Source organism: Chinchilla lanigera, unplaced genomic scaffold (assembly GCF_000276665.1).
Source record: "Chinchilla lanigera isolate Chin_1 unplaced genomic scaffold, ChiLan1.0 scaffold00041, whole genome shotgun sequence".
Taxonomy (NCBI): Eukaryota; Metazoa; Chordata; class Mammalia; order Rodentia; family Chinchillidae; genus Chinchilla; species Chinchilla lanigera.
The window spans coordinates 15,744,806-15,771,206 of NW_004955442.1; the positions used below are offsets into that span (position 1 = coordinate 15,744,806).

The 26,401-nt window shown below is 47.7% G+C and overlaps 2 protein-coding genes across 3 annotated transcripts in view; both read left to right on the plus strand.

The window, feature by feature from the left end:
- Positions 1-6,075: 6,075 nt before the first annotated feature.
- On the plus strand, positions 6,076-13,101 carry Ptx4 (pentraxin 4, long). 2 transcript variants are annotated; one of them, XM_013517677.1, is made up of 5 exons: positions 6,076-6,168; positions 6,530-6,701; positions 8,230-8,292; positions 9,466-10,141; positions 11,346-13,101. In XM_013517677.1, the coding sequence occupies exons 2-5, from the start codon at positions 6,561-6,563 to the stop codon at positions 11,984-11,986; spliced, it is 1,521 nt and encodes a 506-aa protein (XP_013373131.1). In that variant the 5' UTR covers positions 6,076-6,168; positions 6,530-6,560; the 3' UTR covers positions 11,987-13,101. The 2 variants fall into 2 exon arrangements, with proteins under 2 accessions (XP_013373131.1, XP_013373132.1); XM_013517678.1 differs by lacking the exon at positions 6,530-6,701 and having other exon boundaries at positions 6,086-6,168.
- Positions 13,102-17,563: 4,462 nt separating this feature from the next.
- Positions 17,564-26,401, plus strand: part of Clcn7 (chloride channel, voltage-sensitive 7) — a 29,267-nt gene continuing 20,429 nt past the window's right edge. The window contains exons 1-2 of the mRNA XM_005391549.2: positions 17,564-17,788; positions 25,314-25,385. Of these exons, the coding sequence (XP_005391606.1) occupies positions 17,651-17,788; positions 25,314-25,385 (210 nt within the window). The 5' untranslated portion in view covers positions 17,564-17,650. The remainder of the gene's footprint in view (positions 17,789-25,313; positions 25,386-26,401) is intronic.

Here is a 26,401-nt window from a genome sequence, read left to right on the forward strand (position 1 = left end):
CTGGGGGCCTAGTCTTATAGAGCCTGGTCTATCCTATGTAGTGCCATCAAAAAGCAAAAGCAGCTGGCAAGTGCAAGGTCATGAATTCGATTCCTGGTACCGGAGAAAAACCAAAAAAAAAAAAAAAAAAAAAGCAAAAGCAGGGATTGAAGTGGTGGTGGCAGGTCTGACATCTCAGAAGCCTGCTGGGCTTTCAAGCAGTGGGGGCATGTATCTTTCCAGTGTCTGAACTGTTTGCACTGGGTGCTTTGGTTTGGAGCTAGGGCATATTTACAATCATCCATCTTGATCTGGGGCTCCTGTGAAGCCTTGCTGCTGTGGTTATGGCACCGCTGTTGACCAGCTTCTGGGGGTGGCTCTCCTATGAGTGCAGCCAAGAAAGCAGTCTGATTACGCTTGCGCTCTTTCTTTTTTTCTCCCTGTAAGTTTATAAAAACCTTCTGAGCTATTTGGAGTAGTTGGGTAGCTAATACCAGGAAAGCTCAATCTTTTGAATTTTCTTTTGGATGTCAGAGGCACAGTGTGACACAAAAACTGAATTTATTATCTGTTGATGTTCAAGAGCTTCAGGATCAAAGGGGGTGTAAGGCTGATAAGCCTCACACAGTCTCTCATAAAATTTCATAGGACTTTCATTTGGCTCTTGGATAACACTGGCAGTCTTTGACATGTTAAGGGGCTCCCCTTCTGCTTTTATTCCTGCCAGGAGAGCATTTTGATATGTGGTCAAAGCTGTATGGCTGGCTTCAGTGTTTAAGTCCCATTTTGGCAAGCTAGCAGGGAAGGTAGCATCCACCTAGCCATAAGGGTTAGCAGCATCCTCTGGAAGTTTAGTCCTTAGCCATGCTTGCCCTCCTTCCAAAATTCGAGTTCACACCTCTGTACTAAAAAGAGTCAGAAGAATTTGTTGGCAGTCTGCCCAAGTCAGCTGATACATCTGGAAGACTGAGGACAGGAGCTCGGTCATGGCCTGAGGTTTCTTGGAGTATGATGGTGTATGTTGCTTCCAGTTAAGAAGATCACTAGAACTAAAAGGCTGATACTAATAAACAGTTGGTCTGGTTCCCGCCTCTCCAGCATCCTTGAAGGGGCATCTGCAGGTGCAATGAGTGGAATCAGTGACCAATGGGGCTTGGCTCAGGCGGTTCCTTGGGACTGGATGATGGTGACATGGTAGGTGGGGTCAGAGCAGTGGAGTCAGGCAATACAGGTGGCGGCTGGTCAGGATCTGCAGCTGCCTCTCGGGGTGGTGGAGGAGGGTCTGGCTGGTTTGCACAGCCACTGTGTATGGTGGAGGGCAGTCATCATTAGGGTCTTCAGGCAAGACAGGGTAAATCTTTTTGGCTTTGGTCTTTGGGGATCTTTTAATTGGCTGGTCATTTTTGATCACCAGGAGTGTTCCCTTCTTTTGACAAGCACAAACCTGGAGCTATACGGGGGATTTTTACACTTCAGCAGTCAATATAAGGGAATTGATCAGGATGGCTTCTCAGTGTAGGACCAGTCCCTTTGCCCCAGACTTGGTGGAGGATTTCTAAGTTTGGGGTGCCCTCTTGTGGTCAAGAGGAGCATAAGCACAGCCAGTCAATCTCGTAGAATGTGCTAAACTGCTGTGGCTTCATCCTCACTGCATAGTACCTGAAAAGCCTTTCTTGAAGTTCTCTATCATGTGGTCTAACACAGTGGGCTTACTCTGACTTGCACCCATTCTGACTCCCTATGGTGTGTGTACTGTACTCCTCAACGGTGTTGCAACAGACGAAGGGTGGTGCCCCTCCTAAAGGAGAGAACACTCAGGCACCCGCCTGGCCGCTCGGCTCTCACCAACGTTGGGACTGTCAGGAGAAGCATCAGTAGGTTCTCTGTTTTGTCCATTCAAGCCTCTGAAGAGAGCTTGCCAAGCAGAACTTGGACAGACAAGTCCACAGAAGCATAGGTTGTGGCTCACTCAAACTCTGTAACTCTGAGCCCCCATGGGGACCTTTCATTGTGGAGCACAGACAGAAATGACCTATGGCTTACATCATTTGTTCACACCCAGTCCCCACATACACGCATAGGCATTCAGAGGTTAATACTTTCCCTCCTCCAGTCCCATGGGAAAATCTAACTGGAACAGCAGCTGCAGCTGACTACTCTGACTAGAACTGGATCTGGAACCAGAACAGGTGGCAGATGCCAAGAAGTGATCAATTCCTCCTTTGTCCCTCAGAGGGGAGACGGTAACAAGCAGGTCAATAGACTAACTGCAGGACATAACCCAAGGCAATCCTACCTTGTCCGAGGGCCCGGTCCAGTCACATTCTGACTCCTCCCAGGGTTCAATGAGGTCTCTGCTGTTGCATAGGGGCTCCTTCCCCCGACCACTGAGGAGACTCTGAGAAAAGGTCAGAGGGTGGGTCATCCCATCTGTAGATCGAGGGTGGGCCCCAGCAGCAGCCAGCGGGGCATGCACCAGTGATCTAAAGTGGTCAGCAAGGTGTCTTATTGGCCAATGCACCAGATGTTGCAGGTAAGAGACCAATGGAAGACTCTTTGCACCAAGGAGGTCAGAAGGCAGACTTTTATCCATAGTGCCTGTGGGCCAAAGGAAACAGTTTTCAAATCATCCGCCCAGAGTCAGGAATGAATTCAGTTTGAATATGATTTACAAGTGAGAAGTACAAAACCGATAACAGGTTATTACATGACTGGTTACAGGGAATACAAAAATTATGTCATACATTGTCAGGCAGGACTGTACATGCAGGTTGAACAAAGTTAATATGTGTCCTTGATTAGGCTACTCTTTCCCCAAACATAACGGTCTTAAAGCAAGCTGGAGTCAATGTGTATTTTCTTCACTTGATCTTAGCCAAAAGCCCAAGAAGTGATATTGCATATTTTCTGAATTAAAGGAAACACAGTCAGTTTGACCTGTCATGTTGATGAATAACAACTGAGACCAGACAATCAAGGCTTTCAGCTGAATTTAGTAAGCTAGCTACATAACAGGCTACAGGAGAAACACACCAGTAGAATGGAGCACTGGACATAGCAGACTGCAGTGGCTGGTGAGTTATTTGGATTCAGATGTCTGGGTTGTGGGTGATTGGCTGGTAGCCATCTTGGAGAGTGCCCAACTGAACTCAGAACTTGGAGCAGCTATGGGCTAGACCCACGTAGCAAATGCCAGTGTCAGGGTGAGGCTGCCATACTGAACTCAGCAGGAGGTAAAGGAGCTCAGTTCTAACTTTTACTGATTTCTAACTTTTACTACAGTATTTCTGCAAGTCTCCTACTCTATAAGTCTCCTATTCTACAAGTCCCCTATGCAACAGCAGAGACCTCTTTGAACCCTGGGAGGAGTCAGAATGTGACTGGACCGGGCCCTCGGACAAGGTAGGATTGCCTTGGGTTATGTCCTGCAGTTAGTCTGTTGACCCGCTTGTTACCGTCTCCCCTCTGAGGGACAAAGGAGGAACTGATCACTCCTTGGCATCTGCCACCTGTTCCGGTTCCAGTTCCTGTTGTAGTCAGAGTAGTCAGCTGCAGCTGCTGTTCCGGTTAGATTTTCCCTTACAATATAACAAAATGTAGGACAATCAGAAAGTTGTATACTTGCAGGGCGTGGTGGCGCATGCCTGTAATCCCAGCACTCGGGAGGCTGAGGCAGGAGGAACGTTGGGAGTTCAAGACTAGCCTGGGCTACAAGGTGAGCTCAAAGCCAGCCTGAACTGCAGAGCAAGACTCTGTCTCAAAAAGACCAAAAAAAAAAATAAAAAGAAAGTTGTATACAGTAAATAAGCTCTCGGTATGGCAATTTTACCCTCAAGAGAGGAAATTTAAAAGGGGTTAGGGAGAAAAATAAAGAAACAGAAAGAGGAAGAGAGTAGAACCAAGACTGGAGAACAAAGGAAGATTATGCAAACTTTGGGAAACTGGTAAAGAAGATAGGAGGGAGAGAAAGAAGGAAGAAATAAAAACAAGAATAGAACAGAGCAAGAACAAAAACCTAGAAACAATGTTCACACTTATATAAAAACAAGAACAATCAAGAAAAAAACAAAACAAAAACAGGAGAAGAAGAGAAAAAATAAGTCCACTTAAAAGGATGTCTTTACTGTCATTGGTAGACAAAGTGGGCAGACAGAGTCCAAATCCAAATTGATTAATCCCAGCAAACCAGCCATAGCTTTATGGTGGGGTAGTGGGTAATCCCAGCAAGCCTGCACCTTTAGTTCCACTGAAGTTCAAGCTGATTTCTGGCTGTGAGGTTCATACCTGATTCATTCAGCTTGTAACACTCCATGTGCCTCCCGCTGGCTAGAACTCAGCTCCTTTACCTCCTGCTGAGCTCAACATGGCAGCCTCACCTTGACAGCCTCACCTTGACAGCTGCTACATGAATCCAGCCCATAGCTGCTCTGAGTCCTGAGTTCAGTTGACTCCTCTCCAAGATGGCTACCAGCCAATCACCACCCCCTCCCCGGGGGGACATCTGAATCCAAATAACTCACCAGCCACTGCAGTTCGCTGCATCCCGTGCTCCATTCCACTGGTGCATCTCTCTGTTGAGGCCTCCGGGGTCACCAGCAGTCACTGTATATCTGCAGGTTTGAGCCATCCCTCCAATGCAGTGAGTCAAGGTCTAAAAAAGCCCCACCTATGACTATATTAGGCTTTAGAGAGACATCTAGACACAAGGCATAACAACATATAAGCATATAATATCAAGTAAGAATTCTAGGTGGGCTTGGCACATGCCTGTAATTCCAGAACTCGGTAGGCTGAGGCAGGAGGATTACTGTGAGTTTGAGGCCAGCTGGGGTACACAGTGAGTTCAAGGCCACCTTAAATTACAGAGTGAGACTGTGTCTCAATAAATAAATAAATAAAAATCCTTAGGTGGCTGGCCAGTGTCTCCTTTGCATTTTATCAGGGACAGCGAGCTGGTTACCCTGGCCTTTTTTTTTTTTTTTGAGACAGGGTCTCTCTATGTAGTGCAGGCTGGTGTTGAACTCACTGTGTCACCCAAGTTGTCCTCAAACTCATGGCAATCCTCCTCCATCCGGCTCCTGAGTGCTGAGATTACAGGCATGTGTCACCACGCCCAGCTACCCTGGTCTTTCATGTTCCTGGCTACATACCTATTTTGCCTGTGAACCCTTCCTGCTAAATTCTTATTTTGTGTTCCTTGGCACCTTCCAAGGACCGGTTTCTCTCTCTTTACCTTTGTCTTTCTAATTGCTGGAGTCTAACTGCAGAGGCAAAAGCTGCTTTTAGTAAGATTTCCTATTAATTTTTTAATAAAGCTTAATGAGATCTTATTTTATCTTTTTTTTTTCTGCCTATGACCCCCTGTCCCTATACTACAAGCTGATAATGATATGAGCCATTAAGTACAAATGTGCTGGGAGGGGCTTAGCAGGGTGTCTGGTCAGGATGTCTGTGGCTGGATTTCTTCAGGCATCGCCAGACTGAGCAGAGCCCTGAGTGTAGGACCACCTGGGGGGCAGTGCATACTCAGGGTCACAGCTGGGGCGGGGCTGAGGGAGACAAGATGGAGGTAGGCACAGGCCTGAGAGAGTGAGGTGCGGAGCCCTGGTATGGGCTGCAGAGTTGCTTCAGCAGTGCTGGCTTCCTGGAGCCAGAACAAATGGGCCTCTGGATCCAGTTTTCATTTCAGTCCACCATGGATTCAGTTAGGAGTGTACTCTGTAGGGGGCAGCCTCGGTGCCTATGTGAGGCTGAGTAGGGGGAGCAGGGACAGAGCAGAGTGTGGATTGTGGCAGGGTGTGACTGGACCCAGGACAACACCTTCTTTTGGGACTCCATCCCAAACTCCCCATCCACAGTGGACTCAGGCCTCTTCAGTTCCCATAGTGGCTTTGTTCCCCCTTTCTTTCTTTTCCAGGTGCCCAGCATCCAGTAACTTTCCAGCACAGACCCATGGAAAATAAATTTCCCAAGCCTTTGTATATGGGAAAGTGTCTTTACTTTTTGTTCCTGGTCTATTCACATGTGCTAAATGCACAGTTTTTTTGGATGCACAATTTTAAGTGGAAATCATCCTCACTCAGATAGTGTAAGGTTTGCTCTTCTGTCTTTGGCAACTGTATCACTGTGCTCAGCGGTTCTCTGGAGACAGTCTTGGTCCTTTCCGGTGGTTTTCTGATGTTTGCCAAGGTGAGTCTTGGGATCAGCGGCTTCTTCTCTGGCCTGGTATACTCTGAGCTCACACAGAATTGAAATCAGTGGATGCCCTTATAGGGGACATTTTTATCTTATTATCATAAACTGGAGGGTTGGGGATTTAGCTCAGCGGCAAAGCGCCTGCCTGGCAAGTGCAAGGTCGTGAGTTTGATTCCTGGTACCAGAAGAAAACACAAAAAACAAAACAAAACAAAAAAAACACAACAAACCAATAAACTGGGGCCTTCAAACAACAGAAAGTTATGCTGTCACAGCTGTGGAGGCCACAGATCTGAAACAAAGGTGTCAGGCTCCTTCTAGAGACTCAGGGAGGAGGACCCTCTGTCTCTTTCAGCCTCTGTGCTCTAGGTACTTCTGTGGCCTCAATGCTTCTCTGCTGCTGCCTTCAAATGGCTGTCACCTGGGCCTTCTGTCTTGCGTCTTGGATGAGAACACTGGACACTGGACTCAGGGTGCACCAGGATAACCTCATCTCAGGATCTACAAAGACCTTCTTTCCACATAAGGTCATAGTCACAGCCCCCAGAGTCAGGACTTGGGCCTGGCTTTTCAGGAGGTTCCTTTGTTATGGCTTATATCTAGATGTCTCCCCAAAGCCTCATACACTCACAGGTGGTGCTTTTAGGAGTGATTTATCATGGGCATGTGGTACTGGCTTAGTCCACTGTGGTTTAGCATTGTTCTGGGTATGGACAGTGGATTAACTGAAAAGGGAAGACCCACCCTGGGTGTGGGTGGCAACAATCAGTTGGCTTGTAGCCTGGATGGAATAACAACTGGAAAGAAAAAGGAAGCTGCACTGCCCCCTGTCCGTCACACTATGAACTATTTCTCCTCTGCCAGGGTGCTGGGGATAGGAAGCAGCCAACTATAGACTGAAACCTCTATAAACTGTGAGCTCAAATAAACCTTTCCTCCTTTAACTTGTGAGTGTTGGGTATTTTGACACAACAATGAGAAAGTAACTAAGATATAATTTAACCCACTACACATCCTGTATCCAAAATAAGTTAGGAGCCGGGCGTGGTGGTGCATGCCTGTAATCCCAGCACTTGGGAGGCTGAGGCAGGAGGATCACTGCAAGTTCAAGACCGGCCTGGGCTATAAAGTGAGCTCAAGGCCAGTCTGAACTGCAGAGCGAGACCCTGTCTCAAAAAGACAAAAAAAAAAAAAAGTTAGGACAAGACAGATATGTTTTCCTGATTTATTATATAATCCACACCTGTATTGAAATAACACATTACCCCATTAATAGGTACAATTTTTATGTTGTTGTGTATCAGTTTAAAAATAAATTTGGCCCTATATGTTGATTTACGTCTGTGGTCCCAGCTATTCAAGAGGATCAGTTGAACACAGGAGGATCAGGGCCAGCCTAGGTAAGATCCCTTACCTCTGAAAAAAACAAGCAAAAAATGAGTAAATAAATAAAATTTAATTAAAGTTATCTAATCCTGGATGAGAAGAGTCAAGGTGACTCCAACCATGTTTCAGTTCATTTTCCAAGGGAGGGAGAGACAAGGCCTCACAGAAGGTGGCTGTGCACGTCAGGACGCTGGACACCAGGGCAGTCCTGGTTCCGATGACTTCTGGGCCCCATTCAGGTCCCCTGTCCTGCTTCGACTTCTTAGTGGAAACATGAGTCCATATGCTCCTGTTAAAGCCATTAGCTCCTGTCTGCCTCTAAGCCAACCTGACAAGGACTTGCACCCAGTAGAATGCTTTTCCAAAGCAACTATTTGTGTTCCTTTTAAGACTGTTTCCTTGGGAACCTTGGACTCAGGCTTGAAGGCAGATGCCTTTCATTAAGGTAGTAGGAAGTTCCTGACACTTAGCCAGGACTGAAGAAGGAAAACCACTCAACTGGAGAGCTGTGAGGGATGAGGCCATCACGTGAGCCCAAAACCACCTCCTACTTCCGTCCAGCAGAGACACTGGGTTCCCTGGTCTCTCAGCATGGGTCGCCCTGGGAGGAGTACCCTACTTTTCCTCCTTGTTTTTGTGCCCATGTATTTACATAGGTCTTCATTGCAGGAAGGCAGTCCAGTAAGGCAAAGGAAACCATTTTTTGAGAGGCTCCGTAGACTAGAAGAGCAGGTAAGTACCATACTTGGGCAGATGAAGGATGGATGTTACAGACACAGAGCTGTAAGTGTCAGTACTCTGGACCTGACTGCACAGCTTGTGGTCCTTGTTAGCAGCTAACAGTGCTCTCACCTGTAATTGAAAACAAGGGAAGGGCTTGCTGAGACACACCCTGAAATCAAGCAAGATGATGTATAAATGGGGGGACGGGGGATTTGAGGAGCCTCTCAGGGCCCAAGGACCACAACTGGAGTGATCCGGGGGTCTGATGGTGCTGGACAATGTCACTGGGTGTGGGAGCTGTGGGGTCATAAATTCACCCGGAAATGGAGAGTATGGATGTTCCTGAGACTCCTATGTGGGGTTGGTAGTGTTCTCAGCTCTGAGCACTTCTACCTTGATTCTGGTGAAACACTCACACAGCTCATCCCATAGGCTTCTCCACTCACAGCAGAGACCTTGAAGACCACAACCGTGAATCAAGTGGCTGCAGTCATCCAGACAGCAGGGGTTTAGAGGAAGATAGGAGCCTGAGCTGTGGGACTGGAGTCCACACCCCACACTGTACTGCTGTGGGCCCAGGGCTCATGTATCCCCTCTGTGGTCTGCCTCCTGGGACTGTTCATGGTAACTGACCTGCATCTTCTGCCATTGTGGCATAGACCCAATTGGTCCATCAATCTTCGGTCCCAGCCAGTCATGATCCCAACACCCTGGGAAGCTGAGACAGGAGGATAGCAGGTTTGAGCCCAAATTGGGCGATTTAGCTACTTATCAAGACCCTGTCTCAAAATGAAATATAAAAAAGGGCTGGATGAGGCCAAGCTTGATGGCGCATACCTGTAAATCCCAGCACTCAGGAGGCTGAGGAAGGAAGATCACAGCAAGTTAGAGTCCAGCCTGGGCTACATAGTGAGTTCAAGACCAGCCTGGGCTACATAGGGAGACCCTGTCTTGAAAGAAACCTAGGGGCTGGGGATTTAGCTCAGCGGCAAAGCGCCTGCCTGGCAAGCACAAGGTCATGAGTTCGGTTCCTGGTACCGGAGAAAAACCAAGAAAAAAACCTAAGTTAATTAATTAATTAATAATAAATAAATAAATAAATGCAATGCTGGCCATGAACCCTGCACACAGGGTAAACAGGAGAGTATGCCACCCTCCATAACTACTCTATCCTCTTCACAGTTTCAAAGATTCCAAGAGGTCACCCTGACACACCTGCAGGACATTGCAAACAACTACAATGTGTCCTACAACGTCGATGTCCAATTCCAGAGGCTGACAGAAGAGAGCCGGGCTGTGGCTCTGGCAGTCAACAGGTCTCAGGCTGCCGTACAGGTGGATCTGGCCCACCTAAAGACTTGGATGAGGCAGACCAAACGCCGAGGCCGAAAAGTGGATGCAAAGCTGCAGGCCTTGGACCATGCTCTGAGTGTGAAGAGCAGGCAGCAGGCTTGGGAGGGGAAGGACCAGATAGCACAGCAGGATGCTGTCTCACACCTGGCCCTGGATGTGCTTACCCTGCAGAACACACTGGCCCACCTGGCACATCAGGTCCGTAACCAGAGCACCAGGCTAGCTGCTCTTGAATGGCAGCTGCAAGTGGCCAACCCTGACACGGCAGCACAGGGGCTGATCCTGGCCCCAAACCAGCCTGTGCAGCCAGGTCTGAGCTCCCCGAAACTGCATCGGGAAAAGCAGGCATTCAGGCCTCCACTCAAACACAGGAATCCATCCCAGGATCTTGCTGCCACTCTGCAGGGGACACAGAAGCCCTCATCCTTAAACAGCCATTGGGCATCTGCTGCAGCCCCAAAAGACTCTCCTCATCTGGCATGGCCGCCCCAGGGAACAGGAGAAAGTAAGTGCCACTGGCCTGTCCCCTGCATCAATTTCCAGGCAGGCCACAGCCACCTGCCCCCATCCCCACAAACTTTCTCCCAGAGGCCATAAGGAGAGGAAACTGGGTTCGTGCTCCACGTACTCTGCCCTAGAAGAGGGAGTGGCCTGACTGTCGTCATCCAGGTGACCATCAGGCCAAGTCACACACATTTCCTTTATGGCAGAAGGTCTTCTTCAGAGGTGGTTGAGTCAGGACTTTGAGATGACAATAATCCTGGATTATTGGATGGGTCAAGTGTGGTCATGGAGCTCAGAGAGGGAGGCAGGAGAGTCAGAGCTGGAGATTCGGGGTCAGAAGCACAGGCTGCAGGAATGCATTCTGAACACCAGCTAAGGACCATGCACAGCTCTGGAAGATGGGAAGGGCTGGATGAAGCAGCTGGTCCATGGAGCCTTCAGAAGAAGCTAGCACTGCCAATACCTTGATTTGAACCTCCACAAACAAGAAATAAACTTGGGTTGGGTGGCTTTTCCTTATTTGTTTTTGCAGTACCAGGGATCCAGTCCAGGCATGATCTACCATACAGCTAAATCCCCAGAGCTTTTTATTTTGAGACAGAGGTGTGTGCTGCTTTGCCTAGTACCAGAAATGTTTTAAATTATTAAATTAATTGTAGCTAGGCATGGAGACACACATCTATAATCCCACCACTCTGGGAGGCTAAGGCAAGACGACTGCAAGTTAGAGCCCAGCCCAGACAACTTAGCGACTCAGCAAGACCCTGTCTCAAAATAAAAGGTTTGGGGATGTAGCCCAATGCAAAGGCCCTGTGTTCTATCTTCAGTACCACAAATAAATAAATAAGTAAACAAATTTACGGCAGCTTGTTACAGCAGCCAAAGGAAATGCAGATAGAGGTTCCTCTAGGAGCAAGGAGCACTGGCAGATAGCTCAGGCTTACATGGGGCTCACCCACTCCTTTGGAGATGCCCTCATTCTCGGTCCCTGATGGAATAGGGGTCATATTAGGAGGATAAATGAGATGCTGCCAGGCATGCCTCAAGAGTGCCAGCATAGAACTAGAGCTCCTGGAGGCATGGTGGCTGGAAACTTTAGGCTATCGCCTCCTAGAATGAGGGACATGGCTGCAGCCCTGATGCTCCTGGATGCTTTTAAATTGCCTCATAATGTAGAGGCTCACTCTCCCTCTCTCTGTTTCTAGTTTGCAACACAGGCCCTGTGTTCGTTTTCCCGAATGCCTCCACTGAAAATGTGGTCTTCCTCAGCCCTGGCTTGCTCAAGGGCCTACGAGCCCTGTCCTTCTGCAGCTGGATCCGCATGACCTCTGGCTACCTGGGCACCCTCCTCTCCTATGCCACTGAAGAGAATGACAACAAACTGGTGCTGCATGGCCGAGACTCCTTGGTCCCTGGCTCCATGCACTTTGTGATTGGAGACCCAGCCTTCAGGGAGCTGCCACTGCAGCTGCTGCTGGACAGACAGTGGCACCATATCTGTGTCAGCTGGACATCCATCCAAGGCAGGTACTGGCTCTACGTGGACCGCAAGCTAGTTGCCACCGGCTCTCACTTCAGGGAGGATTATGAGATCCCTCCTGGGGGATCCCTTGTGCTAGGCCAGGAGCAAGACAGTGTAGGGGGTAGTTTTGACAGTGCTGAGGCCTTTGTGGGGAGCATGTCTGGCTTGGCCATCTGGGACCGGGTGCTGTTGCCTAGAGAAGTTGCAAACCTTTTTATAGGGAAAGAGCTCCCTATAGGTGTCATCCTGACCCTAGCCAATGTCACATCGGTAGGTGGATTTGTACAGAGAACCGAATGCCCTTGCCTGGAGCATTGTCCATGAGGCCACACCCTGCAGGCCAGTGAGAGGGGTGAGCCCCTTGCCTTTCCCATCCTCATTGTCCTCAGCTATGCATGCACACCTGGGCTCTAGGTAGGAGGTGGGAATGGTCAAGGAAACATCTGCAGTAAGAGAGTGTACCCTAGGCAAGTTCAGGGTCCATAGGCTGTGTCCTCCCATTTCTGCAGCATTCTTCTTCTTACAGGCTGCACCTTCAAAGTCTCTGGTCACTTCATTCTTTGTAATATGACATTATTTCACCCTGGCTTGCACCAGCCCAGCAGGAGTGCTAGATCCCAGCAGGCCTCTCCTCTCGGTGTGCCCTTTTAGTGATAAAGGGCCAGCTGGTCAAGGGCCCCAGCTGGTCAAGGTTCTCAGAAGATGCCCTCATTCCTTCTAACTGTAGAGATGGCCATTTGTATCATCATTGCTTTCTCTCAAGGCAACTTAGGTAGGCTCTCCTCTGGCTGATGGCTATTCCAGCATCTCTTGGAGAAAGGATGTAAGAGTCTAAGAGGCTGACCCTTAAGACTACAGCATCTTTCACTCAGAGTCCTGGTGGTTCCCTCAAAGATGACTGGTCAGTCCTTTTCTGTTGTCCTGGCATGGGTGGTAAGTCTGCCAGAGCCACCATTAAGATGGATGAACAATGCCTTTAAACCAACTCGTAAGGTATAATTTTCATATTATAAACTATCCCTTTTAAGTGTACCATTTAAAGACTGTAATAAATATATTGAATTATACAGTCATCACTATAATCTACTTTTTGAGTATTTCAGTTGCCCTCTAAACACTGCCTGTTAATGATCACTCCTGCCCCCAGCCCCTGGCAACCCCATCTGCTTTCTACCTATAGATTGGTCTGTTCTGGGTATTTCATATAGATGGAATCCACAGCCTGTAGCTTCTGTGTCAAGCTTCTGTCTTTCAGCATCACATTTTCCAGGTTAATCTATGTTATAGCTGACATCAGTACTTCACTCCTTTTTGTGAGTGAATAATATTCGATTGTATGAAGGGACCACATTTTGTTTATCTACTTATTACCTGGTGGACATTTAGGTTGTTTCCAGTTTTTGGTTATTGTGAATAAATCTGCTGAATATTCTTATCAAGTCTTTGGATATGTTCTATTTATCTTGAGCAGATGCCCAAGAGTGGATGGGTCATATGATAAATTCATGTCTTGGCTTTCACAAAAGCTGCCAAGTTGTGTTTCCAAGGTTGCTGATTCATTTTACATTCCTACCAGAAATACACAAATTATTTCATTTTTCAACCTCCTTGCCAACATTTGGTTTTGTGTCTTTTGAGGACTTTTTTGGGTAGAATTCAAAACAGGTTAAAAAATGAAATATACATTAATTCTTACTATAGGCATTTTTACTATAAATTTTGGTGTGATATAAATTGACCATTATAATGGTAGAGATCCCTAATGAGGACTTAAAATCAAGATCACAAAATCAGAGCCGGGTGTGTGGTGGCACACACCTGTAATTCCAGCACTCGGGAGGCTGAGGCAAGATTGCCATGAGTTTGAGGCCAGCCTGGGCTATTGAGTTCAAGGTCAGCCTAAACTGCACAGCGAGACTCTGTCTCAAAAAGAAAAAAAAAAAAATCACAAAATCAGAATCAACTCGTACAGACAGGAGGAAAGGATGGTGTTGGAGGAAGCATGGAGAGGAGGGCCCTGCTAAGCTTGGGAACATCTACTCCACACCCTACTATTTCATTTCTGTTTTGTGGTGCTGGGATTGAGCCGGGCTCTTCACATTGCACTACATCCTCAGCCCTTTCTATTTCTTATTTTGAAACAGAGTCTCACTAAGTTGCTAAGTTGCCCAGGTGGGACTCAAACTCCTGCCCCTGCTTCCCAGAGTGCTAGGGTTAGAGGCATGTACCACCATATCCACGGTCCTCCACCCATTTTAAAATTCAGAAAGTAAATTGGGGGTGGTGGCACCTACCTGTAATCCCAGTACTGGAGGGGCTGAGGCAGGAGGATCATTTCAAGTTCAAACCCAGTTTGGGCAACATAATGAGTTCAAGGCCAGCCTGATCTACACAGTAAGACCCTGTCTCAAAAAAAAAAAAAAAAAAGTCAGAAAGTAGAGTAGAGTAAACCCATACCCAGAGCTAACTATGTGGGTCCTAAGACCTTCTGTCCTCCTCCATGCTAACTCTAGGCATGGACAGTTTCAACTTTGTGGAGGCCTGAGCACCACCCTTTACCCACAGGTAGGTAGCCAGTCAGGGGTACAGGACTGCCCAGATGCTCTGGTGGTGTCCTATATTAGTCCCTTGAGTCTTGTAGCAGCATCTCTCAGATCTCAGAGGATCAGTGCTCTGGGCCTTCAGCTCATATCAGCCCAGCTGGCCACCCCCAATACCACCTGTTCATGAGTCAAGGTCAGGAATGAATTTTAGAACTGGAAACCCCTGTGGGTACCATGTGAGGCATGCTTGAATCACTGGCTTCTGCTTCCCTAGGACTGTCTAACTCATTAGAAGGCCCTTTTCAACTTTTTTTTTAAGGCACTATATATTGAACCTTGTGCCTTTGCACTGAGCTACAGTCCTAGCCTTTTTTTATTGTTTATTTTGAGACGAGGTCTCACTGGATTGCACAGGTGGGTCTCAAACTTGCTGTCCTCCTGCCTCAGTCTCCCAAAGTGCTGAGATTACAGGTGTGCACACTACATTCAGCATTTTTTTTCTGAGATGGCTCCTTGCTCTTTGCCTGAGGCTGCACTGGAAATCCTGGACTCAAGTGAACCTCCTGGCTTAGCCTCCTAAGTAGCCTGGACCACAGGTATGTCCCACTACACCTGGCTGGGAGCCTTCCTTACCTCCTCTGATGTTTTCTAGAACTCTCTTGCTCCATTTCATTTTGCACTTTGTTTTTGAGATAGGGTTCTCACCGGGCATGGTGGTGCACGCCTGTAATCCCAGGACTCGGGAGGCTGAGGCAGGAGGATCGCTGCAAGTTCGAGGCCAGCCTGGGCTACAAAGTGAGCTCAAGGCCAGCCTGAACTGCTTAGCAAGACCCTGTCTCAAAAAGACAAAAAAAAAAAAAAAAAAAAAAAAAGAGGTAGGGTCTCACCATGTAGTTGAGACTGGCCTTGAAATCACTAGGTAGCCCAGGGTGGCCTTGAACTTTCAGGACTCCTCCTGCCTCAACCTCCTGGGTACTATGATTACAGGCATGCACCACCATGCCTGGCTTCACTTTCCATTTGAGGAAGGAGCTATCTGGCATATTTATTTTGGAAAGACTAGTGACCTGATTAGTAAATACTTCCAGAGAGACAGCTAGGTCTCCAGCACAGTTGTCTTGAGCAGACAGGAGATGAACCTCTGATAGTTTGATTTTAGAACTCTTGCTCTCAGATTCAGCTTTGAGATAAAGGTAACAGTAGGCTCCCCCCACCCTCCACCTGCCAGGGAAAAGACCATGGGGAGTTGTTCCCACCTGTCCCAGATTTCAGGTGCTTATAATGTCGTGGGGCCACAATGTCATGGCGTTCACACCAGTGTTAAGCTGAGTGTCCCCACTAAAAAGCTTCAGGAGCTTGGCAGAGGCAGGTGGTATTGTGCGCAGCTGTGTTCAGGAAGTTTCGTGGGTTAGGGGGAAGGACTCCACCTGGGCAGATGCCAGAGTAAGGCTGTAGAGTTGTGGTAAATTAACGGTGTCAGGGGGCAGTGCCCAGATGGAGCAGTGGAGCCCATGGAGCAGTGGAAATTTGGAAGAGGCAGATGTGAGAAGCCTGTCTAGTTTTGGAGCCAGGCAGTTTGAGTATGTATCAGACATGATTCACCATCCCCACTGCAGTCAGCAACAAAGTCATGTGCTCATTTTGAAGCATGAACCATATACCCCTCTAATGCCACCAAATTCTTCCTTTAACTCAAGTCCACCATGTTCCCTGGTTAAGGAAAACACAATGACCCTGAGTAGCCTTCAGGGGAAAGAGTCCTGGCAAGGAGCCATAGGCTGGTTTCTCTTTCTGCACCCACGCATCCCAGCACAGTCATCTTTAGACACAGACATTATTCCTTAAGAGGACAAGTTGAAGCCAGGCACAATGACACATGCCTATAATCCTTAGCACTCGGAGGGTGAGGCAGGAAGATCTCAAGTTTGAGCCTAGCCTGGGCAACTTTAGAATTTAGTCCCTGTCTCAAACTTTAAAAATACATACGTACATAGATACATACAACTGGAGAGGCAGCTCAGTGGCACTTGGCTAGCATGTGTAGTAACGTCCTTGGGTCCATCCCCACACTGCACACAAAAAGAGAACACAAGTTAGTTAAATCCCCTACTCTGTCAGGGATTGCCTTTGGGAAATGTTTCCGCCTTGCTTGACCAGCCACAAAGATCATCTATGCACCCAAGCATGACACTTCACCCTGAGGACTCTTTTCATGTTCCTTCCCACATGCCCCACTATGTCCCATGCCACCTATACTACTTAGCTCTTCTGCCCACTGAGCATCTTTCCCCAAACCCTATTCATCCAGCAAGACCTGTCTCAGCCTGAGGCACTCAGAAGAACTAAAACAGTTTGATTTGGAAATTTTTCAAACTTAAGTTTGCAAGACAAGTAAGTTGTACATCATATATATGTGTGCTTGTAGGATCTCTCTCTCTCTCTCTCTCTCTCTCTCTCTCTCTCTCTCTCTATCTATCTATCTATCTATCCTAGAGTCATCAAATATTAAATCTAGCTAGCTAGCTAGCTAGCTATCTCCCATATGGTTCTGGAGAGTAAACCCAGGACCTTTGCACTGTGTTACATCCTCACTTTTTAGAGCCGGGGTCTCACTGTAGTTCAGGCTGTCTTTGAACTCACTATGTAGCCCCAAGTTGCCCTCAAACTCAAAGCAATCCTCCTGCTTCAGCCTCCTCACTGCCGGGATTACAAGGTGTGCCACCATGCCTGGTTTATTCTCAGCCTTTTCAAAATATTTTTTGAGACAGGGTTTCATTAAATTGCCCAGGCTGAGTTTGAACTTGGGATCCTCCTACCTAAACCTCCGTGAGCGTCTGGGTTATAGGCTAGTGTCTTTCTCCTTTAACTGGGCCTTTCTTTGTCCTTGAGCACACTAGCCTAGGGAAAGAGGGCCACTTGGACTTCCATTAATCTGACTTTTCCCTTAGGGTGGGACTCAGGTAAGAATATCTGTAGGATGGCAGAGTGATATTGGGTCCTTCTTGGCCCACGCACCAGGAACGATAAGATGCCAGCTTGTCCCGTGGCTCAGGTGAAGTTCACCATATTTCTTACAGCAAGTTTCCTTTTCCTTCACCGCGAGAAGTCCTCTTCAGAGCCTGGGGTGTACGCAGTCCTGCCAACCATCACTGTCGGGTTAGCTTCTGCTCGACCTTAGGCGAGCCAGAGGCCGAGCTCGACTCTGCAACCCAGTAGGGACAAGGACCCCGAGGGTCGCGCCTGTCCCACTTGCCCGGGTTCTGCCACCAGAACCACAACTCCCAAGAGGCCCCGCGCACCTCTCTCGGCAGCTGCGGTCTCGGGTCACGTGAGCGGCGCCTCGAGTCATGTGCCGCCGGCGTCACGTCATGTGATCGCCGGCGCGGGTCACGAGAACGCTTTTGGGGGCGGTGGTGGGTTCCCGGGAAGGCGGCCGCTGCGGGCCATGGCTAACGTCTCCAAGAAAGTGTCGTGGTCCGGGCGCGACCGCGACGACGAGGAGGCGGCGCCGCTTCTTCGGAGGACGGCTCGGCCGGGAGACGGGACGCCTCTGCTGAACGGGGCCGGGCCCGCCGCGCGCCAGGTGAGGCTGCCGAGGGGCCCTGGCGCGGGCGGCTTCCAGACACCCGCTGAGAACCCGGGCTTCGGGAGGGCAGTCTGCTGTTGGGCCGCCGCGGCTGGGTGGCCCCCAGGGTCAAGGAGCGGGTGCGCCGCGCCCTGCCCTGGATAGCCGCGACCCCAGTTTATTACCTTGCGGTTTTCTCAGGAATGACTTCAAACTAAAGGCTGATATCCTTCTCTGTTTTTAAATTGTAATAAACGCACCAGCAACTGTTTTTGTGTTTTCAATCCCGGAATATTTTAAAGTTGTTGGCAGAGTTACTCTTTCAGTTGCTGTTTCAGTGAGGTCACTGAGGACGTCCGCGCACCACCTTCCTCATTGGGGATCAGTCTGACCCTGAGAGCGATGGTAGCAGTGCCAAGTGTCGGTACTCCGTTTCTTTTAGCACATAATTGAATTTGAAATGTGCAACACTGTAAGCACTAAGTCAGATAGGCTGGAATGTGCTCAGCTGACAATATGCAGGTTGGGTCATTAAATACATTAAGATTCGGAGAAAAATTTACAGTTTCATTTATTTTTCCTCTATGTCTCGCTAGCTGTATTGCATACTCTTTAATTTTGAGTCAGTGAATTATTCAGGTTGACTGGTCTTGATTTACCTTGTAACTATCCTTTAACTTTTTCTGTCTTAGGTTTGTGTATTGAACACTTTGTACAGTATTTAAAGGTTAGGAAGGATACAAAAATTAGGCTGTTCACTAGCTGGGTGTGGTGGTCATGCCTGTAATACAAGCACTCCAGGAGGTTGAAGCAAGGGGATTGAAAGTTCCAGCCTGTGGGGATTTAGCTCAGCGGCACAGTTCATGCCTGGCAAGTATGAGGTGGTGAGTTTGATTCCCGGTACCAAAAAGAAAAAGAGAACGTTCCAGGCCAACCTGGGCAGTTTAGCAATTTAGTAAGTCCCTGGGATTGGGATGTTGCTCAGTGCATAGGCCCTGGGTTCAAGCCCCGGTACCCATTTCCATCAGACTATGTCTGTAGAACTTTATAATTTAAGATTTTTCTGTTCCCTTAAAGATGCATTTGACAATGTCTGCTTTTTGCTGGTAGCAAGCAGCTCAGCTCCCTGTGAAGTGACATCTGGTTACATCCCATGATCTGCAGAAGTGATCGGAAGTGGGTAATCTAGAGTGGTGGGGCTGTGTGGTTAGATCTTTTCTCCTTGGAATACTTCTGGGTTGGGTTTTCTTTTTTTTTTTTTTTTCTGTTTTCAAAGAAATCTGAAGTTCATAAGACAGAAGAAAAGTGCTTTTAAGGGCCAGCAAAGAGATTGCAAATCTTGACAGAGAGTGAGTTTATGTCAGGAGGAAATGAGCATGGGGTTTCCGGCTTTTCTTTGCAAATAGATACAGGAGTTGGCTTTTTTTTTTTTTTTTTTTAAGAATGTGTTGATTTATTCCTTTAAATGTCATTACAGCCTTTTTTGCTTATTTGCAGTTAATAACAATTGATTAGTGGCTCTGAAAAAATAATTGATTGTATACCTGCCCTGTGGCCAGCTCCCTATAGTTTTCCCAGGGCTCTGAGGTGCACATAGCAGCCTTCTTCTAGACACAAGACAGGCAGCCTTTGAGGACTGTGTGAGGGGCCGCAAGAGCAGGAGAAGTCATCTTGTTATGCAGGGGTTTTTGTTTTTAGAGACAGAGTCTCGCTCTTAGTTCAGGCTCAATTTGAACTCACTATGTAGCCTAAGCTGGCCTCGAATTTGCGGTGATCCTCCTGCCTCAGCTTCCCAAATGCTTTGATTACAGGCATGTGCCACCATGCCCAGCCTGTTAGGCAGTTTGAGGAGTGCCAGATCCTCAGGCAGTTGGAATAATGGCAGAGGGCACTGGGAATGTATGTGTGTGTTTAGGTTTCTGCAGTAGTTTGGAATACAGTCTGGAGTGTGTAAACACATGAGCTGGCTTAGAATTTGACTCAGTTCTGGACTAGCCCAGTAGAAGCTGGGAAGTTGAACACTATGGGATCTTAAACCTGTGTCACTGTGCAGTTCGTGCTGGCCTTGAACTTACTGTGTAGCCCAGGCTGGCTTTGAACTCATGGTTATCCTCCTGCCTCAGTCCCACCCTCTGCCACCCCCAATGCTGAGATTACAGTTGAGTGCCACCATGCCTGTCGATGTCTTTGCCTTTATATTTATGCATGACTCCTTTAGAAGTTGACTAAATTTCTTGGTTCTGGGTTTTGACGGGGAGGATCTGCTCTGGTGGTGAGCCAGCTCAAGCTCAGGGCTCCCTCGTGCTGCAGTAGACAGAGCCCGAGCCCGTTTGAACTAAAACACCAACTTGGCCACAATCCCTGTGGGAGCATTCTGGTGAACTGAATGTGAGAGCTTGTCCTGGCTCTCTCCTGACCCTTTGGGATTGTCACAGAATTTCTTGGTTTGGACAGTGGCATTGATGCCACTTCATCAGGGACAAAGCTGGCTGAGCACTGCATGGTAGTACCAGGTTGCGCAGTAACCTGTTCATATCTCAGGCTCTTTAGAGCCCCCTATGGATCCCATTCCTGTTCTAAGGCCCCTGGGCCAAGCATGGGGTAACAGTGAGACAGAAGGTGAGGTCAGCTAGCAAGTCATAGTCATGTGTACAGGCAGTGTGGAACCTTGCAAGAATTTGCCAAGAGATATCTGTTAGCTCCAGGAACAAATGGCTGGGTGGGGTAGGAGGCAGAGTATATTTGCAATATTCATAAGTGCAGGACATGGTTGCACTCATTTTGGGAAGCACTATCATATGCTTCCAGCAGAGAAAGTCCCTCAGGTTAGTGTCTGACTGTGTTTTTCCCTGGTAACCTGGAGTCACCAACCCAGCTTGAGGGTGCTGTTGGGTGCTTCATATCTGGGGGTGCAGTGAAGCTGCATGGGAGGGTCCTCTATTCATCTCCAGAGGTCCTTGAACTCTATTTTCTTCCAGGAAGTACCCTTCTAGTCCCAGCCACCTCCCTTAGCATCTCTTCCCCTCAAACATGAGTGAGATGGGGCCAGCCAAGGATGCAGCTGTGGCCTTCTGTCCAACAGGATGCAGAGGGCTGAGGGAAATAGCTGGGCTTGGACCTGGTCAGACAATTCTGAGAGGCTTCCTTGGCAGGGGCCGTAGTACACAGAATGAAGTGGCATGGGCTGTCTGTTGCATACCCAGGACTGCTCCACTGCCGACTGCTCCACTGCCACCTACCCCTCCTTGCTCTCAGCTACTCTGCTCATTAAAGGATCTTACCCCTTCTTGACCCAAATGCTGCAGCCTCTCCCTCTTGTTCTCCATCGCCTTTGTCAGAGTTTATGGCTACCTTTTGTATGTGACCTTGTTTCCTTTGACCATTACCCCCAGTGGGGTAGCCTGTTCATCCTCAGTGCTTAATATAGAGCCTCCTATATGCGGATGTTGTGAATGTTGGAATGTTGGAGTGCAGAGTAGAGTGTAGAACAGCACATAATCTTTACAGTTTTCAAAAAGCATTTTAAAAATTGAAAGAGCCAGGAGTGGAGGTGCATGCCTATAATCCCAGGAGTGAGGGAGGCTGAGGTAGGAGATTAGGAATTTCACTCTCACCTGGGCAATTTAGCGAGACCCTGTCTCAAAAGATAAAAAGGGCTGCAGATGTAGCTCAGTGGTAGAACACCCCTGGGTTCTGTCTTCAGTACTGCATCAATAAAAAAAAAAAAATGTTTGGTAAAGCATAACATGTTAGCATCTTAACCATTTTTGTGTGCACAGTTCAGTAGTGCGAAATACATTCTTTTTGAGCTGGGTGTGGTGGTACATGCTTTTAATCCCAGATACTTGGGAGGCTGAGGCAGGAGTATCATAAATTCAAGCCCAACCTGGACCTTCTCTCAAAATAGAAAGGAGCAGGGGGCTGGAGATAAGCTCAGTGATAAGACCCTTGGTTCAATTCCCAGTATGAATATATATATATATAAAATTACTATTATTATTGTGCAATCTTCAGAACTTTTTCATCTTATAAAACTGAAACTCTGTACCTACTAAGTAACTCTCCATATCCCTGTCCCCCAGCCCCAGGCAGCCACCACTCTACTCTCTGTTTTTATAGTACTATACTACCTGTCTGATGTAAGTTAACTTTTTTATTAGTACATGTTTGTAGTACATGATGATTATATTTATTGTGGGGAATTGGTACATGTGCATAATACATTTTAATTTTTTAAAATCCTCTATTCCTTCCCTCACTCCCTTCTCCTTTCAACTCTTGGTTCCTTTCTCATTTGTAAAAGCTTTGTTTTTCTTATTTTTTTCCTCAATTCTTTTTTACCCCATCCCTTTTCCCTTCCCTCATTTTCTTTCCCCTGTATCCCTTGTTCCCCCATGCATTTGAAAAAGATCTCCCTACTTCCTATTTATCTATTTTCTGTTTTGCTTTTTTTTTTGTTTTTTTTCCGGTACCAGGAATCGAACTCACGACCTTGCACTTGCCAGGCAGGCGCTGTGCCGAGCTAAATCCCCAGCCCCTTCTGTTTTGCTCTTTATTTACATGTATGTGTTTTAGTTTCTCAAATAGGAGAAACCATCGTGAAGTTATTTGTCTTTCTATGATAGGTTTATTTCATTCAGCGAAATGTCTACAATGTCTGTCCTTGTAGCAAGTGTTGGTGCTTCATAAATAAAATATGAATAAAATCTGTTGTGTGAATAAAACACATTTTGTTTATCCATCCATGGTTGGATGCCCTGCTTTCTTCAACATTTTAGACATTATAAATAATGCTGCTGTGACCATGGGTATGAACATCCCTTTGAGATTTTGTTTTTGTTTCTTTTGGATATGTACCAGGTGTGGAACTGCTGGATCTCTTTTTTTGTTATTATTATTGGATCATATGGCAGTTCTGTGTTCAGTGTTTTAGAGGAGCCGCCAGACTGTTTTCCATAGGGGCTGTACCATTTTACATTCCCACCAGCAGTATTCATTGTTCCAGCTTCTCCCCTTCCTTGCCCACGCTTATTTTTTTTTTCTTGTAATACCCGTTCCAATGCATGTGAGGTGGTCTTGAGGGTCTCTTCGTGTGTCTGTTGGCCATTTGTATATCGATTTTTGATACAAACCTGTTCCAGTTCTTTGTTCTTGTTTAAATCAGGAGGTTTGGTTTTTGGTTGAGTGATAGGAATTCTTTATATATTCTGCCAGTTAGTTCCTCATCAGATAATGTGATTTGCAGGTATCTTCTCCTGTTTTGAAAATTGATGTTTCTTTTGATGTGCAGAAGTTTTTGTTTGATGTAAGTTTCAAATAATTATGGATTGTAGGAAGTTGCAAAACTAGTACACAGCAGCCCTGTTTACCCCACACCCAGTTTCCTCTGGCCATTGCCCCTTGTGTAATTGTAGCTCAGTGTTAAGTCAGGAGCTTGCCAGCCATGTGCAGATCTGTTAGTCCTCCTTAACAGGTCTGTCCGCCTGGAGACCACCCAGGTCCCATCTTTTTATAGTCAAGCCCATTCCTAAGTCCACAGCAGCCCATTCCTTACTAAGGAGGGAAATACCTACACTCCCCTCTCTGCTGAGAAAGTGGCAGCAGCTGGGGTGGGGCTGGCCTCTTGGGTTGTCAAGCTGTTGCACACCTGTCAGCTTTTGCCTGATGGTGTTATTTAGGACTTGGGATAATTGGTTAGGGAAGCCATAAGAGGCCAGTGCACTCCCAACAGAATTGGCCAGTGTCCCCAAGGCCCCTTGTACCCCATGCCCCCCCATAAATCGCTCATAGTGAATGGGTTAGTTTTACTCTAAGCTTTGCACAAGGGAGATGTACAGTATACTCATACTCTCCTGTGTGTGGCGTCTGTGGCTCACAGACCCCTGCAGTGTTGTGGGTATCAGTAATTTGTGTGGTCTTCCACCTTGTATGTGGCTACAGATAGGATACAGGATGCCTGTTAGGTTTGTGTTGCAGGAAAACAAGTACTTTTTTTTTAAGAAGTACTTTTAAATGTGTGTTCCGTGCAATATTTGGAATTTATGCTTACAGTGAAAAAAATTTTTTGTCAGAAGTTCAAGTGTAGCCAAGAGTACTCTGTTCTTGTCTTGGCCCTAGTGACCCACAGTGCAAACTGTCCCTGGAAGGGCAGCAAACCTGTCACTGAACAGGACCAGGTCAGGGTAACAGGTCCAGGTGGAAGAGGACTCTTCCTCCTGGCATATGTGCTTTCGCTGCCTGATGTAAGTGGGCCAATGGATCCTGGAGATGAAGCAGAAGACAGACTGGTAGGGCACAGCCTGGGCCGTCCAGAAGTCTTGGAGTGGCTCTATGGCAGGAAGTAGAGAGGATGAAGGTATGGGAAAGGTGGGGTGTGGCTGGCCAGGTGACCCTCCTTCCTGTGAAATGGTTTACATTGGCTCTGTTGCCAATATAGTTTAAGGGGCAAGCTCTCTATAGAAGGCTGGAAACACCCCTCCTTCCCCTGGGGCTTGAAGAGCGCTCAGGTCCAGAAGTCTCCTCTCTTGCCTCCTTCTGCCCTGGTTTCCTTACCTGTTGGTTGTGCTGAGATCACACCTAGAATCAAGGAGGGTTGAAAATGAATTGAGCGCTGGGCTACCGGCAGACCTTGGTCTTTTTCCTGTCCCCATCACAGCCTGTTGGACCCTGGTGTCTTCTGGGTTTTGTGTCACCAAGAAGCATGAGGCCTCTGGATGAACCTTTGTGAGGGAGGGCTAGTCCTGGGTGCTGTAAGGGCATCAGAGATTAGTCAGTGGCCAAGATGGGGTGGGCGAGATAGCTGTGGGGATGATCCGCCAACTGCTGCGCATATCCTCCATTTCCAGGTGCTTTGTTTCCCTCATGGGGACTACTTGCTTTCTAACAGACCACAGGTTGCCTTCAGTGTGTTTCTTCCTCAGCTGAGAAGCTGGCCCTTCTCTGCCCTGTCCCAGCCACCATTTTTGTAAAGACTCAGGTAGTAGCTATAGTTGAGTAGAATTAATAAGATGATCTCTTTGGATCGAGAACATTATGCACAGAAGTCCCCATCCCATTGTGCTGTGAGTCAGGTGTGCGTCCAACCAGGAGGGACTCTTGAGTGGAGCAGGAGTTCACAAAGTCAGGGACAACAAAGGGTGCTAGCTGCTTTGTACCCTGGGGCTGACTGTCTTGTTGGGAAGGATGCATCTGCACACTTGAAGCCAGGAGAGGCGCAGGAGGACCACCCTGGACACTGGCTTATAGAGAACTAGTGATGGACAAGGACAGGCCAAACTTGGTGGCAGGCAACCCTGGCTTGTTTGGGCATTCTCCAGACCTTTGTCCTGCATGTGGTGTTTGAACAGGAGAATAGAGAGCTGGGATGAGAAAAGCCTGGGCCTTTTATCCACATGGGACTGATCAATGAAAGCTGTGGTGGCCCAGGGTCAGGTCTGGGTTCTGGCATTCAGGGAGGCCAGCACAGGGTGTTGGGGGAACGAGAATGGACAGCACACCCCATTCCTATGTCTGTGTGCCATCATGACCTCTCTTCTGCTTTTAGTTGCCGCATTCTGCATCTTTCCAAGTCGGTCAGATGAGTGGTGTGGAGGTGGATGAGGAGCTCCTAAACAAGGTGAGTGGCAGTGTATTCCCTGCTCCTGTCCCTGCTCCCACAGAGTCATGTCCTCACAGAGGGCAGATGGTGAACGCCCAGCCAGAGAACAGTGGGGATAAGAGGTGCTGTGAAGGTGGTCCAGGTGGTGTGGCCAGTAGACAGCAGGCCCCAGAGCCTGGAGACACAGGGAACCTGCTGCAAGGGGACATGGCCCATGAGGTCAGGTGGATGAGCTGTAGTCAGATGAGCAGAGATGAACAAAAGCTTTGTTGGGAAGAGAACCATGCGGCACAATGGCCCCAGGCAGGAGTAAGTGCAATATGAGGGGCCTGGGGAAGAGTGTAGGGGCAGAGGAGGGTGGGATTTCAGCAGTGAGGAGTCCTCAGAGAGTATGGAGGGTAGCTATGTCTTCTAGCCCCAGGATAGATTCATCCCAGAAGATAACTTCTTTAGCTCTTGTGCTGAGTGGGCCTTCTGTCTAGCAGTTGCCATGGGAGTGTTTTCTGAGCCCTTTCCCCAAACAGCATTTCCTCCCTAGTGGGGTCTGCTTTGAGTACTAAGTGTCCTGTGCTATTGGCCATTGGTACGTTGTCTTTGGAGAACTGCCTATTTAAGTCCTTGTATTCTCCTCCCCCTCCCCCTTTTCTTTTGCAGTGCTAGGGATTGAACCTAGAGCCTCACACATACTAGGCAAGTGTGCTACCACTGGGCTACATCCCTAACCTGTTTTTATTTTTATATTTTGAGGCAGGATCTCACTAAGTCTTGGAGTTGCTAAGACTGGGCTGGATATTGTGATCCTCTTGCCTCAGCACTCCTGGAGTGCTGGGATTACAGACATATACCACATGTACCACCAGGTTGTTTTTTAATGTGAGTTGCAGGAGCGCTTTATATATTCTTTACACAAGTACTTTGTCAGATACATGATTTGCAAAAACTCTCCACTCAATGAATTTTCTTTTTGCTTTTTTGGTGTACAACTTTTGTTTTGTTTTTTAAAATAGGGTCTTGCTAGGTAGTTCAGGCTAGAT

Excerpts from the sequence above, each read along its gene's own strand:
- Ptx4 (XM_013517677.1), top strand. The coding sequence starts at position 6,561 with ATGCTTCTCTGCTGCTGCCTTCAAATGGCTGTCACCTGGGCCTTCTGT. Across the intron at positions 8,293-9,465 it reads TCCGTAGACTAGAAGAGCAG|TTTCAAAGATTCCAAGAGGT; the intron begins GTAAGTACCATA and ends TCCTCTTCACAG. Across the intron at positions 10,142-11,345 it reads GCCCCAGGGAACAGGAGAAA|TTTGCAACACAGGCCCTGTG; the intron begins GTAAGTGCCACT and ends CTCTGTTTCTAG.